This window comes from Talpa europaea (genome assembly GCF_964194135.1).
Source record: "Talpa europaea genome assembly, chromosome: 9".
In the NCBI taxonomy this organism is placed as follows: domain Eukaryota; kingdom Metazoa; phylum Chordata; class Mammalia; order Eulipotyphla; family Talpidae; genus Talpa; species Talpa europaea.
Genome location: NC_140076.1, coordinates 87,100,491 through 87,117,076, shown reverse-complemented (window position 1 = coordinate 87,117,076; position 16,586 = coordinate 87,100,491). Strand labels below are relative to the sequence as shown.

Below are 16,586 nucleotides of genomic sequence, written 5' to 3'. Positions count from 1 at the left end.
GAAATCATCTTCTCAAACTTAGGGGAGGCAAAAATTTCTTAGCACAGAAAAAGCACTAACCATAATAGAAAAAAATGAAAAACTGAACTTTAAATTCATCTAAATAAATAACTCAAGGCAACTAGAAAAAAATGTTTACCATATATACTTGACAAAGTATTTTATATAAATTAGCAAAGTACTCCTACAAGTCAATGATAAAATACATCTTTGCCTCCAATATAATATAATGGCTAAAATATGTAGCATTCTAGTTGCCAGTCATCATTTTGAGTTTGAGAGTAGATACCCCAGCACAAGGAAATGACTGGGACCTGCTCAGTAACGTGATTGCAACCACATGAGAGATCTTGAATCAAAACTACTCAGTAAACCATTTCTGGATTCCTGATGCTCAGAAACTTTGTGAGACATGGTTCACCTTTCAAACTACTAAGTTTTGGATAACTGTGTATAAATAATTAACACAAAAGCAGACAATAGGTAAAACTGTAAGGATTTTGAGCAACCTGAACTGTCACACTGGAAAACTGTTTTGGTTATTTCTTACAATGTAAAAATACACCTTTTCTGTGTCCTAGCCATCCCACCAAGAGAAATGAAAATAGGTCCCTAGAAATATTTGTACAGGAAGAAAAGTTCATACCAGCTTTGTCCAGAGAATCTCAAACTAGGAGCACCAAGAGGAGAATGGATAAACATATTGTAATTTATACCATTGAATTTATAACAAAAAGGAATTAGTAACCTAGGCATTATTTTATATCAAGGATATTACGTTGGACATAAAAGGGACACACACACTGTTAATTTCATCAAGATGAAGTTCTAGAACAGGTAAAATAGAGCATGTTGAGAAAAAAAAAAAAAACAGGAAAGAGGAATCCAAGAGAAGGCAGCGAGGAAAGTGTAGAAGGGTGATTAATCAGAGGCACAAGAAAATTTGCAAGTGTGATGAAACTAATACGTACTAGAAACATTTCTATATGTATGTTTGCATGTGTGTTATGTGCTATGTAAATGGCGTTGGCTGTCACACTGTGAAAACCCTTTCCGATTTGCATACTTTCCCTAAATAGCTAACTTTCCTTTCCTTAAGGCTCCATCTTCAGGGTGGTGGGCTTGGGCTGTGGCACCCATTATTTTACTGGTACCTTTTCAATAATAAAATGTTTTCCCTGCCTTCCACACTCAATGTTTGGTGCTTCTGTACATCAAGCTCAAGAACCGTCTGGACAATTGGTAACAACAGTACAGACTGAATCTATTCTGCTCCATTTATTGTCCTCCTTCCCTCCCTTTTCCACCCCAATCATGAAAAACTCAGAAGCAGCATAATAAAAGGGAAGAAGCAGCCAACAAGGAAGCAAAAAAAAATAGTGCCAGCTTGCAGAGATCTTAGGTCAAGTCTTTGACCAGAGCATGAAATGAAAAAAAAAAAAAAATGAACAGAATGAGAGCATGAAAGATGGATCCGGATAAAATATTAACACGAGAAAATGAGACTCTACCATATATATAATATATAAAATAAATGGGAAAATGATGGGAATTTAGTATTGTCTAGGTGTGGGAAGACAGTCAACAGGTGAGTATTGAAGAGAAACATTTTCTAACCCATGCCCATCTAAATTCAGGACGTTCATTAAGTCAGTTACTGGGAAATTCAGACAAATTAAGTATCATGTGGGAAAATGTACAGTCTTTGAATAACAAATCTACACATGGTTGTATTTCCGTTATTAGTCATTCTCCACATGTTTAGGGGGTGGATATTTCATATTAGAAAATACCAGCGAGACAGTTCACAGAGAAGAAACTGTGAGCTGGTAGGAGGGGTGGCCGCAAGTCCTGTTTGAGCAGGTGGACTGAATCAAGGACTGGTGAGAGCTGTCCAAACAATTCAGCCACTGCACTGACCGTGAAGCACCACACTAGACAAAAGTGTTAGAGCTTGAGCCTCCCTGGTGGTTAAAGGGGTTAAGTCTCAGCACGATGAAGCTATGGCAGCACTGCCACACAAGTTCAATACCAGGCCAGGAAGCTCACCCACATGGCGCAGATCTCTCCTGTCTTACCCACAGCTCCCAGCTCCCCTCAGCAGTATATTTCAGTAGATCTGCTTCCCACTCTGTCTCTGGTGAATCATCTTGCCCCCTTCCTCCCCTGCACTGCCTCTTTGGCCTACATCATGCTCTTGTATGGATAAACAAAATAAATCTTTTTTAAAAAAGCATTAAATCTTGAATAATGATTATCTCACAGTTTCCTGGAGGGAGGAGACTGAGAGCCCACATGTGTACTTGGAAAGTAACACATTTGTGCATACCCAGGTGTAGCCAGCCCAGAAAAAAAATTCAGATGCAGCTCTCCTCCTCCTACCTCCTAATTTTATGAGGCAACACAGTAGTAATTTAAGTAATTTATTATGGAACCGACCAAAGAAAAATCAATTCCAAATTTATACTTTTTTAAAAAAAATTCAAGATTTTCAAGGAAAAATTTAAAATAAAGAGTGCAAATTTGTATTAACAAATGAAAGTTAAAAGATGATTTGTTTAAATGATTGTTTTCACCTGCAGTCATCAAGCTGTTCTGGATTTTAAAAATTATCACTTCAAATTTTTCCTACTAAGAAATACTAGAGAAAATTATTTTCCTATTAAGAAATAGGAAATATCTAAAAGTGGCCTCAAATTTAATGTGTTTTATTCTTTAAACTTCGGAATAATTTAAGAATAATTATTCACTTAAAAAACCTTTATTTAATGGAAAAGTATCCTTTTAAGAGATTAAAAAGGACATTACCCCAAAATTTTCAGATTGTGTGATTCTGCATGCACATAGAATGTCTTGCTTTTAAAATGATTACCTGTAAAGAACTAAATATTCACTTATTCTAATAGAATTAAGAAAAGGGGGCTCTGAAGAAAATAGATAAAGTAGATTTTAGAGGCAGTTAATTTACTAACATAGCACTAGCATGTACTTTTTTACCAAAGGCTTAAAATTTACCTCTACTGAAAAATCGCTGAGGCACTAAAACCTCCTTCTATTTTTATTGTCTATACACTTTGCCTTCATTTCCAAAAAAGTTCCAAAATATTCACTGTATTTCTTGATCCTATTGTATCTAAGCCTTCATGTCTTAGTATTTCCCACAAGTGGTCAAGTTTCCTTTTTGCCTTTGACTGTATCCAACTATTCATATTGGATTGACAAAGACTCAATGAAGATGCACTAGTTGGAGGTGATGGTCAGAAAAGTGAGTTATTTCAAAACCCATAAGTGATTAATAAATTTAGTCCATCTTAAAATAATATCCCTACAACTACAGTTTTAATTGTCCTTAATATGAACTTCTGTTCCACAGACGTCTCTATCTGGTATTTTTTATTGTATTTTATAAATTTTTACATCATTTTTCATTTTTGCACAATGTATGCATTTTCATTTTGGTTATAGTCCCCATACAATTCCCACCCACCCTGGTTTGGATCCTACTCCCTCCTTTCTCCCCACCCCCCCATAGTGTGTCTCTCGCTTATAGTTGCTTGTTGATTTTGATTTTTACTTCGTTATAATTAGTCTTTTCCTTGGTCCCTTATTTAGGTTTTCTAAATTCCTGCTATGAGTGAGACCATCTGGTATTTTTCTTTTTCTTTCTGGCTTATTTCGCTGAGCATGATCCCTTCCGGCTCCATCCATGTTGCTGCAAATTGCATGTGTTTATCTTTTTTGATTGCTGAACAATATTCCATTGTGTATATGGAATACATATACATCTTCTTGATACAGTTATACCTTTTTACACCAGTGAGAATGGCACATATTAAAAAAAATAGCAACAACAAATGTTGGCGAGGATGTGGAGAAAAAGGAACTCTCCTGTACTGCTGGTGGGAGTGCAAACTGGTCCATCCACTATGGAGAGCTGTGTGGAGATGCCTCAACCTACTAAAGATGAAGCTTCCATATGATCCAGCAATTCCACTCCTACGTATTTACCCAAAGGACACAGAAACATTAATTCAAAAGGGCACCCGCACCCCTACGTTTATAGCAGCACTATTTACAATAGCTAAGCTATGGAAACAACCCTAATGTCTATGTGGTAAATTTTTAAGCAATCCTAAAGAAAAATAGTAATTAAAAAAATTTTACAACCCTTTTCTTTATCAAAAGAGATACAATTCATTTTCAAGTGAAAAATCTCTTCAATTAATGGCAACATATCCAGCAATTATTTTCTTGTGACCAAGAAAAAAATTTTGGAATATGAAAAACAACCAATTGTGCAGTTATAGATGAGTTCAGCTGGTTTCTTTTTCTGTTTTATACATTCAGCATGCTAGATACTTACTACATTCTCTCTCCCTGCACCATGTGACTTCCTGTGTCGTGTTTACCTTACTTAAAATTTCATAAGTTTTTGGACGCCTCTCTGATCATGGCCTGTCACTCAACGACATTGCAAACCCCATGAGGGAAGATTTCAGGACTGCTGCTGCCTCATAATTATATATCCAGATCCCAGCACAGGCCTGGCAGAGCACTATTCCTTTAATGAATACACTAATAAGTTAATTCATTTCTACTTTTTATTTCTAGAATTATTTTCCATGATTATGTGTTTCAAATGTTTCAAAAGCAACTTATAAAACGGGACTGATATACTGCAAAAAGAACATAAAAGTCACTCAGTCATTTCTTCCTACCAAGATAATATTGACAAGTTATTTTCAGCTTATTTGGCTGTTTTATTTAAATATGCTTAAAGTATATAACTTTGTGTATATTTGTCTCAGGATGCAGACTCTGGTTCTACAACTAAAAGTGAGTTCATGACAGGATTTCAATTGCTGACAAAGGTTTTTTTTTGTGCTTAAAAATCATTCCTTATTTTCCCTGCCATTAAGCTATTGGATATTTATATAGTTTTCCTTATGAATGGGTGTAAAGTATAATATCAACACTACTTATTTAGCATGCATGTTACTTCATCTATCATCAGATGATGATTATCACAATGATACAGAACTATTACTATATTTTGCACTCATATCACAATACTTCTAGGGATAAATATGATTTGGAGTTAACTTTTATTTTTACCTAAGCCACTAAATATTTTTCCCCTAAGTCACTACTACAATTTAAAGGGAACTTTGAAATTTCCTTTAAAAGCTTATTTATTCTCTAGAATAAATAATGGAGGTATTAAAAGCAAATGACCCCCCTATCAGTAAAGCAAACAGGAAAGGCCTGTTACATTTCAAAACTATTCAAGTATTTTCCTACTTTTAGAAAGAAAAATGGTGACTATAGTTGCATACTAGTCACTAGGAATGTGACTAGGAGAGTCAATCCTGCTCTACAGGTAACATTTCAGGAGTCTTGGTTAAGTCCCTTAACCTCTGCTTATCTCATTTTTCACAGCTATCTTATATTCTCATCTAACTCAGGAGGCTCATAGAGAGAATAAACATGAGCTTGCAAACATTTTTGGAAAAAGTTAAAGTCCCAGTTTCCAGAAATTATAACATCTTATTCCTCTAAAAGTTAAAATTTAAGTTATTTGTTATTAAGTTATACATACACAAGTTAATCAAGTAGTAACTTGCACAATGAGGTGATTAAAAACGTCAAGCTTCTGCACAAAAAGAAACCACCTAAAACTAAAACAAATGATACCCAACATAATGGTAAAAATATTTGTGAATCATACATTTGACAAAGAACTGATATCAAAGATACACAAAGAACTCACAAAACACCACAAAAGCAAAACAAAAATCCCAGCCAATAAAATGGGCAGAAGGACAATTCTCCAAAGACATTCAGACAGCAAAAAGACACATGAAAAATGTTCACCATAATGCATTCCTGTTGAAATGCAAACCAATACCACAATGAGACACCATCTTACACCTTTAAGAACAGCCCATATCACAAAAGCCAGAAACAAGTGCCAGTGAGAATGCGAAGGGAACCCTCCTACACTGCTGCTGGGAATGCAAACTGGCCCAATCTTTGTTGAAAGCAGTATAGAGGTGTCTCAAAACTTTCAACATGGGACCTCCCCTGGTGGCACAGTGGTTGAGCACTGAGCTGCGAGGCTGCCCGCAGCTTCTGCAGCACCGGTTCATTGCCCAGCCGCCGGCAAGGGTCCCACCAAAAAAAAAAAAAAAAAAACAAACAAACAACAAACTTTAAACATGGATTTCCAGTCAACCCAGTAATTCCATTCCTAGCCATTTAACCAAAATTTCAAAAACACTAATTCTAAAGGAAACTTGCACTCCTATGTTTATTGCAGCACTATTTACTATAGTTAAATAACCGAAAAAAAACTAAGTGCCCACACACAGATGAATGGATCAAAAAGATGTGGTATAGATACACACTAGAATATTACTCAACCATCAAAAAAAGATAAATCATTTTCCAGTTCATAAGCATGATGAGTGGGTGTTCATGACATTATGTAAGATGTGCCTCCCTTAAACCACGCAATGACACAGCCACATTACCTTATGACGTAACAAAAATCTATAAAAAACTCATGCCATTTGTGGCAGTATGGATAGAGCTGGAAGAGGTTATGCTAAGTGAGTCAGAAGGAAAAGATAAATACTGGATGATGTCACCAATATGTGGAATAAGAAGTAATAAATTAAGAGTCACATAAAGACATGCTTAAACAGTAACTCTTGGCAGCTGATTACAGAAATGAAGAAGCAAAGTCGGGAGGGAGAAGAAAGGGGTAAGAACTAAGAGGGAAAGAAGCACAATGGACTATGGGTGAGTTGATGGTGGGTGCAGTAAAGTGCTACTACCTGATGAGGGAAGCCAGTTGTACAACTAAAATAAATATAAGTGGGCCTCTCTGGTGGTGCAAGGGGTTAAGATGCAACCTATGAAGAAGCTACCCACAGCCAGGGAGCAACCCACATGGCACAGCAGACCTCTCCTGACTTGCCCACTGCTGCCCTCAGCAGTGTATTTCAGTCAGTCTGCCTGTTCTGTTCCCCACTCTGTCTCTGGTGAATCCTCTCACCCTCCTGCGCCTCTGGCCTGTACCCCAGCTCTTGTATGCATAAATAAATAAATCTTTAAAAAATACATAATTTTAAAAAGAGACAAAACAAAAAAAGTCAACCTTAAATGTCATAAAATATTTATAAAGCTATAGATATCCTGATATTAAAGCAGGAATATATTCCTACTTTATTAGTAGAGTTCTCTCAAAATCATCTTCCATTTTTCTGAGTATTTTATAGGTCAGTCACTTGCACCACAATATTAAGCAAGTGAGCCTGTAAATTTGATCAATGGAGGGCAAGATCTCTTCTTAAAAGTGTAATGATTTGAAGCAGTTCTTTGGTAATGAGAAAATTACAAGTCAAAGTCCTTTAATTATACAGACACAGTCATTAAGAAAACATTTTCTAAGCATAATTTCGGTTCAGGAACTAAATAATGTCATTTAACATGTTCTCAAGTTCAAAAGACAACCAATAGTGAATTATTTCTAAGTATTTCTGTTTAAGGTTTTCAATCAAAATAAGCTTTAGAAAGCCATGATTGATGAAGCCTGAGCATCTAAAATAATGCTGTTATAAAGACTGAATATTTTAATTGTCTAATGTATCTGAAGATAGCATCAGATTATAGAAAGATTAATAGTGATAATATCATATATAATGTAGACTAGTTACTATATTATGAGAAAACAGTATTCTTTAAAAAATTACATTTAGTAAGTAATATTGGTTTACAGCATTGTATGTATTTTTTAGGGGTACTGGTTCACACATCTATAAATATAGTGATCCCACCACACCTATCACCGAAGTCACAGTAATCTACCATAGTCCATTGGAGAAAATACTATTGATACAGTGAAACTTGTGAAAAATTCAGAAGATAGTAATAGTTCTGAAATATAACCAGTTGTCATTAACAAGCATACATATATATGTACACATATATATGCAAACACATATTATACATGTAGGTATATATATACTTATTAATATACATCCATTTCTCTATTCACATATGTACTGATAACTACTTTGTTACTTCTGATTACACTGCCTTTAAGCTTTTAAATTTTTCCATAATCTCAGCTTCCTAATCTGTCAAATAGGATTGATGATAACTCCAGATTTCAGTAAAACTTAAGTACATATATTGGTTAAAACATGTATTTAATAGATACTATACACTTAAAATATTAAAATGCAGCCCCTAGGAATATTTATATGTAAAAATTTGGTTCAATTTACATATACATATATATATATATATTTACACATACACAGATGGGTATGGGGCTATGAAATTATTATGCTGTTATTATTTGGTTTCTGACATTGAAATTGTCACATAGCTCTCTCATAACTCAGTAGTGGAGGGATGATACCTCTTCCTAGTTACTTCAATAGGGTGTCATATCTGGAATGTCATCCCCTGAATCCTTAAGCACACAAATTGTGTTGACACCCACAGTGGTCAAACAATTTCTGAACTGTGCTAATTACCACTTTTAACCAATCTTCCATGATCAGTAAATTTAGCAGGGAACTGAAGTATGTCCTTCTAGTGAAGTCTATTTGTGCTTTGTGTGGAAGGCCTGTCTCAGAATGGCTGGGAGTAAAAGTAGTTATGTCCTATGTAACAACACTTAACACAAGATGTGCAACAAAGATAAAGTCTTTGAAATCAGTCTTTAACTGCAATTGAGCAGAAACTCTTGGCATGAAGCAAACTTGAAAATGTGTAGAACAGAGCCCTTGACAACTACATAGTCCATAATACAAGTATTTTTAGATTAACTGTTCTAAACTATATCTGAGTATCAGAGAGGTATTTATGCGACTATTTAAATTAAAAGCCAACTTTAAAATCCACATGTGTCTAGAGGGGGATAGGGTAGCTGGATTCTGGAATGTACTGAGTGATACATTTTTCATTTTTTCTTTCAGGTAGATGTTTGCCTCAGGGTAGACTATTTCAAATGCTCTGTCTATAACAATTAAATATGCTGAAAGCATGATATTTAAATCCACATATTTGGAAAGCTAGGAAAGAGCTAGTTTGTCTGTAGAGATTAATTCTGTAAACAGACAGGATCATAGTGAAGAATCACAGTACTTCCTCTGCTTGGATGGTCATAACCTGTTTAATATATAACAAAAAAAAAACTATGATGAGATTATTCATTGGATAAAAAACTTTAGCAATTCAAAAGAAAATTCATCTGAAGCATTTCCGTTTAGGCCACAGTTAAGAGCATAAAATACAAATCAATACTTAAAAATAAATTTTTTTAAAAGTCGGTGCAAACACTTCATAGGATTAAATTAGCAAAAATTCAATCAAATTCACCTCTGCTCAATCTATCCTTGAAAAATAATTATCGACCTAAGTGTATTATAAAATCTTGTTTTATTTTAATAGAAACAACTTTATTTCTAGTAGTTTCTCCTTACTCTAAATAATATCTGTTTTAATCCAATTTCTTTTATCTTCTAAGGGTATTTTTACTCTCAGATGGAATGCAGACACATTGAAAGAATATACAAAATTAGAAATTTTTTTAAAAACCTATACATAAGGATCTATGAATATGACATCTACATAGTTTGTGAATGTAAGTTCATGCACATTTATATGCGTATGCATATTTTATTCTCTTATCCAATGTTTTCTCTTACAAGAGATGGTTTTGAGATCCTTTAGAGGGACTATTTCTTATCTTTTATGTTTGTATAATCCATTCAGTACATACAAATACAAAATTCCATATGTGAAATTGACTCACTGTGTTCAGCTCAATAGTAAATCAACAAAAATCAAAGCACTTGCAAATATTTAAAAAAGCATATACCACTTTCTTCTGTGTAGACGGTCTAGGGTACTTGATGAACATAAATATTCCCAGCTCTACGTCAGATATAAGGATTCAGAATCATTCAGTGTATATATAGCTCATGAATCTTCATTTTCATTAACAAGTCCCCCAGGTGATTCTTATGACACTGTACACAGATATGTAACAATTTAGATAATATTGAGCTTGAGAAAGTATTTCCTACTTAAGTTAGCTATTAATTATTCATATTCTCATGTCAGTGTTTTGTAGTTCTCTTTGTTTTACTTTTGTGTAGCACAACTTAATATAGTCAATGTGAGGAGGGGTAAATATTTTGGGGGGGACAGGTAAAAGTCAATTGATTATTTTTTTTTCATTTTTCTGTCAACTTTCTAAGTGGTTCTGCCACAGAAAGACTATCATGTTCACTCTTCGGACCCCACACATTTCACAGATTAAAGCTTGTGTTTCTCCACTCCATTCAACCATTCAAATGACTTTTTATGGGATTCCAGTAAAGTGAAACTGTTCTCAATCTCTGCACCAAACTGCAATGACTCCAATTTTCTGTCATCACTGAGAAATGTGAATCTCCACCCCCACTGGAGTTTCACAACAAATAACTTCAATTACTTACAGCTAGTTAAAAAGCTGTACTACACTAAGAAGTGAAAATTAAAATTTATTGCTCAGTTTTACTTTTTAGATGATAATGAAAAAGGTGTGGCTATTGCAACAATCAGTCTTACATGTGGTCCTATCATAAACAATAATAAAATTGCATGGTTTTGATTAAAATAAGACCGTAGGATAAAATACTAAGAATGTTCTTATATATTTAGTTCTAAAATTGTTTACTAAGATGTATTTCATGAGTTGAAAGACATACTTGGTATGTCTTATCCAGATTTTAATCCACAGGTTCCACTGATAGTAAAAATAGGAGAATGACATTTTCTACCTGAAATCCACTATTAATTCTCTAGTTTCTGAAAAAAAATTAAGCACTATACACATCAAACAAAAAGGTGTATGTGCAAGTTCTAATAGAATTTTTTTCCAGGAGTCTACTAAAATTTTATATAAATCATTTCCAATGAAAGGCCTTCTCCACTTATAAGAATGATAATTAATCATATACTCTTAATAAAAAAAATCATATTACATTAAAAAAAGAGATGAAGTCTATTTGAAGAATTAAGCAGACTGCCTCTACTTAGAAACTCCAAACAGATGCTTTCTTACTCCTTGTTTTGCCTAGATCTATTCTTTACCAGAAATCTGCATTGCCCATTACCTACCCTACAGAATGGAGGAACGAGAAGATAATTAGGTATTTTCAATAAAATAATAGCTTAACCTTCATTCCTTTCATATCTTGTTGTTACAACTACTACACAAGAGTGTCATCTCCCACAAAACTTAGAAAAATAGCTTGGTTTTTCTGTATTTCTGGTTTTTCTCTTCTTTTTCATGGAGAATTTGGTGTAATTTACAGAGCTTTATTTCAAAATGATAGCATAAAAGAGTGCAGGTAAGATACAGAGTAGACCTCTAATCTTCCTTTGGCCTGTCTGGAGATCTTGAGGGTGGGTTGGGGAGGCAGCAGGGCTGGTTAGATGGTAGATGAATGATGAACTGTATGGGAAGGATACTTTCCTAATATTCTCAGTGGGAGAAAGTTCAAGAAAATTTAGGTGCAAAGCACTTCAGAATACACGTCTGCCTCAGGGTTTGGGGTAAACCATTTCCTCCCTCCCCGTCTTTTCTGTTCAGTGCATCAAGGCTCTAAAACATTCGTGTATACTTCACAATTTTGGCATCACATCCACCTGCTTCAGATATTTTTTAACACTGCAGCAAGACCAACTCTTTCCTAGACATAAATTCCTTCATGCATTTGATCAACCACATTCTCCACCACACAGACCAGCTTCCATCTCATGGAGGGGGTAGGGATAATCAGAACATGATCCCTGGACTTCACGGATGCTCCTTGGCTCTCTCCGCCTTCTGCCTGCACTATTTGGATGTCATGTGCATATTCCATAGTGAAGTCCTGAGGTTAAACAAGCCTCCATCCCCTTGGCCTTAAGCAGGACTGCTGTCCCTGGTCCTGAACCATGTTTCCCATCAGAGAGTCAGCGGTCAGGTCCATGAGGCTGGATAGAAAATCAGGCTGACTGACCTTTAGGATTCCCAGGTGTAAGCAATGCTCTGGTGTACTAGAACCCCTCCCCCTCCTCCTCTCACGTATCACCTGAGTATGAGCCAAGACACCCCCACTCCATTTACTGCTTCCCCTCCAGACCCCCCCAACGAAAATGACTCCAACATGGCATCAAATGCCTGCGTGCCTCAGCACAGCCCACCTCGCTATCAGGTAGCAGTAATATAAAAATTCTACTCCAAACACAGTCTTTATGTTAGCCTTTCCATGCCTCAACAAATGAAAAAAGAATTCAAAGATTAATACACAAAAATCACCTTACTCTTTCCTCCCTCCCTTTTCTGTCCGATATATTCACATTCCCTAATATTACATATAAAACCCCAATTCCCAGAAGAGTGTTTTAAATCTGGGGGAGAGGGGTGTCTCAGTATTTCCATAAACCCACCCCTTCCCCCACCTCCCTGGAACAAAACGACGCCGAAAATGGCACATCTTACCCGGGGTAGAGCGCTAGCAGGAGCAAGATCCACACCGTCATTTTCTGTGAAAATACAGGAATCGAGTAGACTGAGCTTCCTGTGCTCCATCTATTTGGCGAACTCATCGCTTTTTTTTTTCCCTTCCTCCCTCTCCCGTCTTGCCTCTGGGTAGCCGAAAAATCCCTCCCCTTTGTATTATTATGCTTATGATCTGATGGTGCCTCCCCCACCTGCCTCTAGTAGGTCCCTCACGGAGATGTACTGCTACCAGTTTCGGGAATTAATATTTAGGGAGCAGAAATAAGATCAGCACAAACGCTCGCAGATACCATCAAAGCGCCAGCTCAGGGAGCGGCTTCCAAGTGGTGGTGGTGGTGGGGGGGGGTTAATATAATTGAGGTAGGGGGAGGGCACTGGGAGAAGCGCACATCCAGACAAATAAGGGAGAGAAAGGCGCGCACACACACACAAACTCATGTCTCTCGCTCTCAAGCAGACTCCCCTAGGATTATCGTTTTATAGGTGTGATTGCTTTTGTTTTTTATTTTTCTCTTAGAGGGGGCAGGGCTGTGTGTGTGTATTTAAAAGCAATAGAAAAATAACTAGCGTCTGTGCGTGATTAACTATCACGCAGATTAACTGTGAGGTCAAAGCAGCTGAGATGCGCGCTGCTGCAGCAGGAATTAACACATGCGTGGTGTCTTCCCAGCACGTTTTAACCCTTCACTGCACACAAGTATGCAAAAGACTGGCTTTGATGAGGAGTGAGAGGTGGCTTAGGAAGCCCTTAAACTATATCACCAATGACAGAAGGCTTGTCTTGTCAGATATGCCAAGAATTTTTTAAAATAGTGCAGTCTTAGAAATCGTGGTAACACTGGGGGGTGGGGGGTAGGGAGGAGTGGCTGTTTCTCTGTAAACCATCCTGCAGGAAAACAGATGTAGTGGATTTTCAGTTTGAATGAAGGGAGAAAACATTGACAAAATTATATTAAAAAAAATAATTTCTATGCTTCCCCAGAACTCACACGTCCCTTTTCTGCTCTCCATGCCCAGTGAAAATGTAAAAACAAACTACTTGAAGGCTGAAGCACAGAGATAGCTGCATGATTAAGTAATACAGATCACAAATAGGGGATGATTTTTGTAGGGAAGGTGAGCAAAGGAGGGTAAAGAGGATGTATTTGAATATTTATTCAAATACTTTGAATATAAAAGAATTCTAATGCTTATTGAATTTTTGTTATTGTTATTCTACTTGGTAACAATACTGAAAATTTCTGGGGAGAATGAGTGGTATCAGTGTGCCTCCTTCTTGCCCAGAATGTTACCATGGATACTGATACACAGGCGCTATCGCTCCATACCAACCTAGTTTTTCCACTACAGAGGGAACTCCACTTATCATGGGGAAGAAACTGGAGTAGGGTTTCAAGGTTCCTAAAGAATGAAGAGACTATAGCAAACTTGCTCATGAAGAGGAACAGATGAAGCGAATCAACAGGGAATCAATTGCAAAACCAGTTCTTTTTTTCTACAAAGTCTTCCATTTAGGGAACTAGAATAAAAAGCACAGGAGGCATAGGAATAAAACAGGAGATGAGTGACTACATACGTATCTACAATCCAAAAACATACCCATGGAAAGCAGAGAGTCACTTGTGGCTTCTGCTGATGACATAGGCTGAGGAGGTACATTCTGACAATGAAAAAAGGCTGACCAGTCACATCTGAAAACCTACCTCCCCATTAGAAATCAGCCTTTGTAGTTATTTTATAGCATTTGGAAAACACCAATTAAAACAACAATGTTCTCATGCAGCTGTTAGTGGGCTGCTTTCTATTGTGATTAAATTGCAGGCAAGCAAATGTAAAGTCCTTTCTTTGTAATTCTCTTGCTCCTCTACTTTGAAGCACTTTGGACCCTTTGTGTTTACAGTTTTTAAACAAAGTTTTAACAAAAGAGGCCTAGGTTGTCAGTGGCTTTATACTTGCTCTTAGGGAAGATATTTGATCATATTGTATTTTTGTAGGCCTACAATGACATACTCAAAGGCCTATAAACCCCAAGCAAGTGAGATAAACAAAAGGGCTGTTTTTTAATTAGGCAAGTGATGGAAAGTGGGCATATCTGCAGTGGAGCCTGCAATTGCTAGTGCCAGAGTTGCCAGAGAAAATGGAAATAAAATTATGTGAAATATCTTAAGCTTTAAAACACAAAGCAAAGAAACCAGACAAAAATGCCGGCCATTGAGTTGAAAATGTTGTTGGAAATTGTGAATTTTTTTCTTGATTGTGAGAATGAATGCTATCACCAAAGAGCAATTCAAATACTGATCAATATCCATATCATAATGATCCCTGCACCCTTTAATCAATTTCAGTAATGGAACACTTCCCAGTAGACTGAGAATCCATACAAGACACTTTGCTTTTTATAGTATCTGGGTACAATTTTAACTGTGCTATTTCTAGCTAGCAAGCTTCAGCATGTCTCTGTAGATCTCTCCTATCTGGCGGCTGTTCTCTGAAAAAAAATGTATTCTAATATATGTTCTAAGTATTTTAATATATGTTTTTGCAAATACAGTCACTGGTATTTACAGGAGAACTTATCTAGTGATTTCTTTTTAATCACCTTTTGGTTACATTAATGCCCATTTTAAAGATGGTAGATTTATAATATGTACTGAAGTGGAAAATACCCACCTGACCTGTTAATTATCTGATGTTGAGACAAAGACTCAATGTAGCCTAAAGGTCCCAGGGAGTAAACTGATAAATGTTCTCAAGGCCACATTCATGCACCCTAGATAACCACTTAGAAATCTGCTTCTGTACTCCCTTTTTGCTTCAAAGTGCAAATGTACCCCTGCTTAGGCAATAAGTACTCCATTACCTAATTGCTAGGGGCTCAGATTTTGGAGAAAGATCTCCTTCTCTGGGCCTGCTGGGCAAATAAAAATTTTCCCTTCTCTCTGAGTGCTGCCTGGTTCTCTAATGGAATTCTGCCATAATAGTACTATTCTAACACATTATGGCATATAAATAACCATTGATAAATATGCTTATACTTTAATTGTAAATACATGTATATATGCATAATTATTTACATTGAAAAGCAGTGAGGAGAAAACTACCTTCTGCATCCTCTCACAAGACAAGCCTTTGAAAAGGTACTAGAGAATTGTTTCACAGGTTAATTTTCTCTTACTAAAGTTTTATTTTTAATCTGACACTGTACTATTATCACTACTATTACTATTATTATTACTATATTAATAATATGCAGAATGAATTATGAGGTCAAAGATCAGACCGGTTTGGTTTTGATACCTGATACTGTGATTTATATTAAAAGTATATATATTTGGTCTCCATCCATGGTTTCGAGCACAGAACTAGCACAGAACTCCTAAAACTCTTGGGATTTCCCAAGTAATGAGAGCTAGAGAGATGTCTTTTGTTATATAAAAGGCAATTTTGGACCCCAACCCCCAGAGCCATATAGAGAGAACTTTTAGTTCCAAGACCAAGAGAATCTGTTTCCTGAGGTCAATGAGTTCATCAAGTTGGCTAATGAAGGCTCCATAAAAAGCCAAAGGGACTGGTTTAGGAGAGTCTCCAGGTGAGAGAACACCTGGAGATTAGGGGAGACTGATGTGCTTGAGCACTCCATGTTCTCCCCACACACACTGTCCTATGCAGCTCTACCATCTATTGTTTCTGACTTACACCCTTTTATAATGAGCCAGTGATCTAGAAGTAAGACATTTAAGTTCTGTGAGTGGCTCTAGCAAATTAATGGAATCCAGGGAAGAGTTCTTGGGAACATTTGATTCATAACCATTTTGTAGGAAGTACAGGTAAGTGATAACCTGGGGTTGTAACTGACCCCTGAAGGTCTGGGGATGGGTGCAGTCTTGTAGGCTGAGCCTTTTACCTGTGCAATCTGAAGCCATCTTGTAGTGCAACCATCCCATACCGGGTAGGTTTATCACCGGTTCAAGCAGACCTCTTGGTGTTTTCATGTTCGCCACTGTTCACCGCT

At 36.5% G+C, this 16,586-nt stretch overlaps 1 protein-coding gene across 6 annotated transcripts in view; it reads right to left on the bottom strand.

The window, feature by feature from the left end:
• GABRG2 (gamma-aminobutyric acid type A receptor subunit gamma2) overlaps positions 1–12,660 on the bottom strand; it is a gene marked incomplete at both ends in the record, with an annotated part of 96,244 nt that extends 83,584 nt beyond the window's left edge. For all 6 annotated transcript variants that reach the window (XM_084241936.1, XM_084241937.1, XM_084241940.1 and 3 more), the window contains one exon: positions 12,554–12,660. In XM_084241936.1, coding sequence (XP_084098062.1) covers positions 12,554–12,660 — 107 coding nt within the window. The remainder of the gene's footprint in view (positions 1–12,553) is intronic.
• Positions 12,661–16,586: the final 3,926 nt, after the last annotated feature.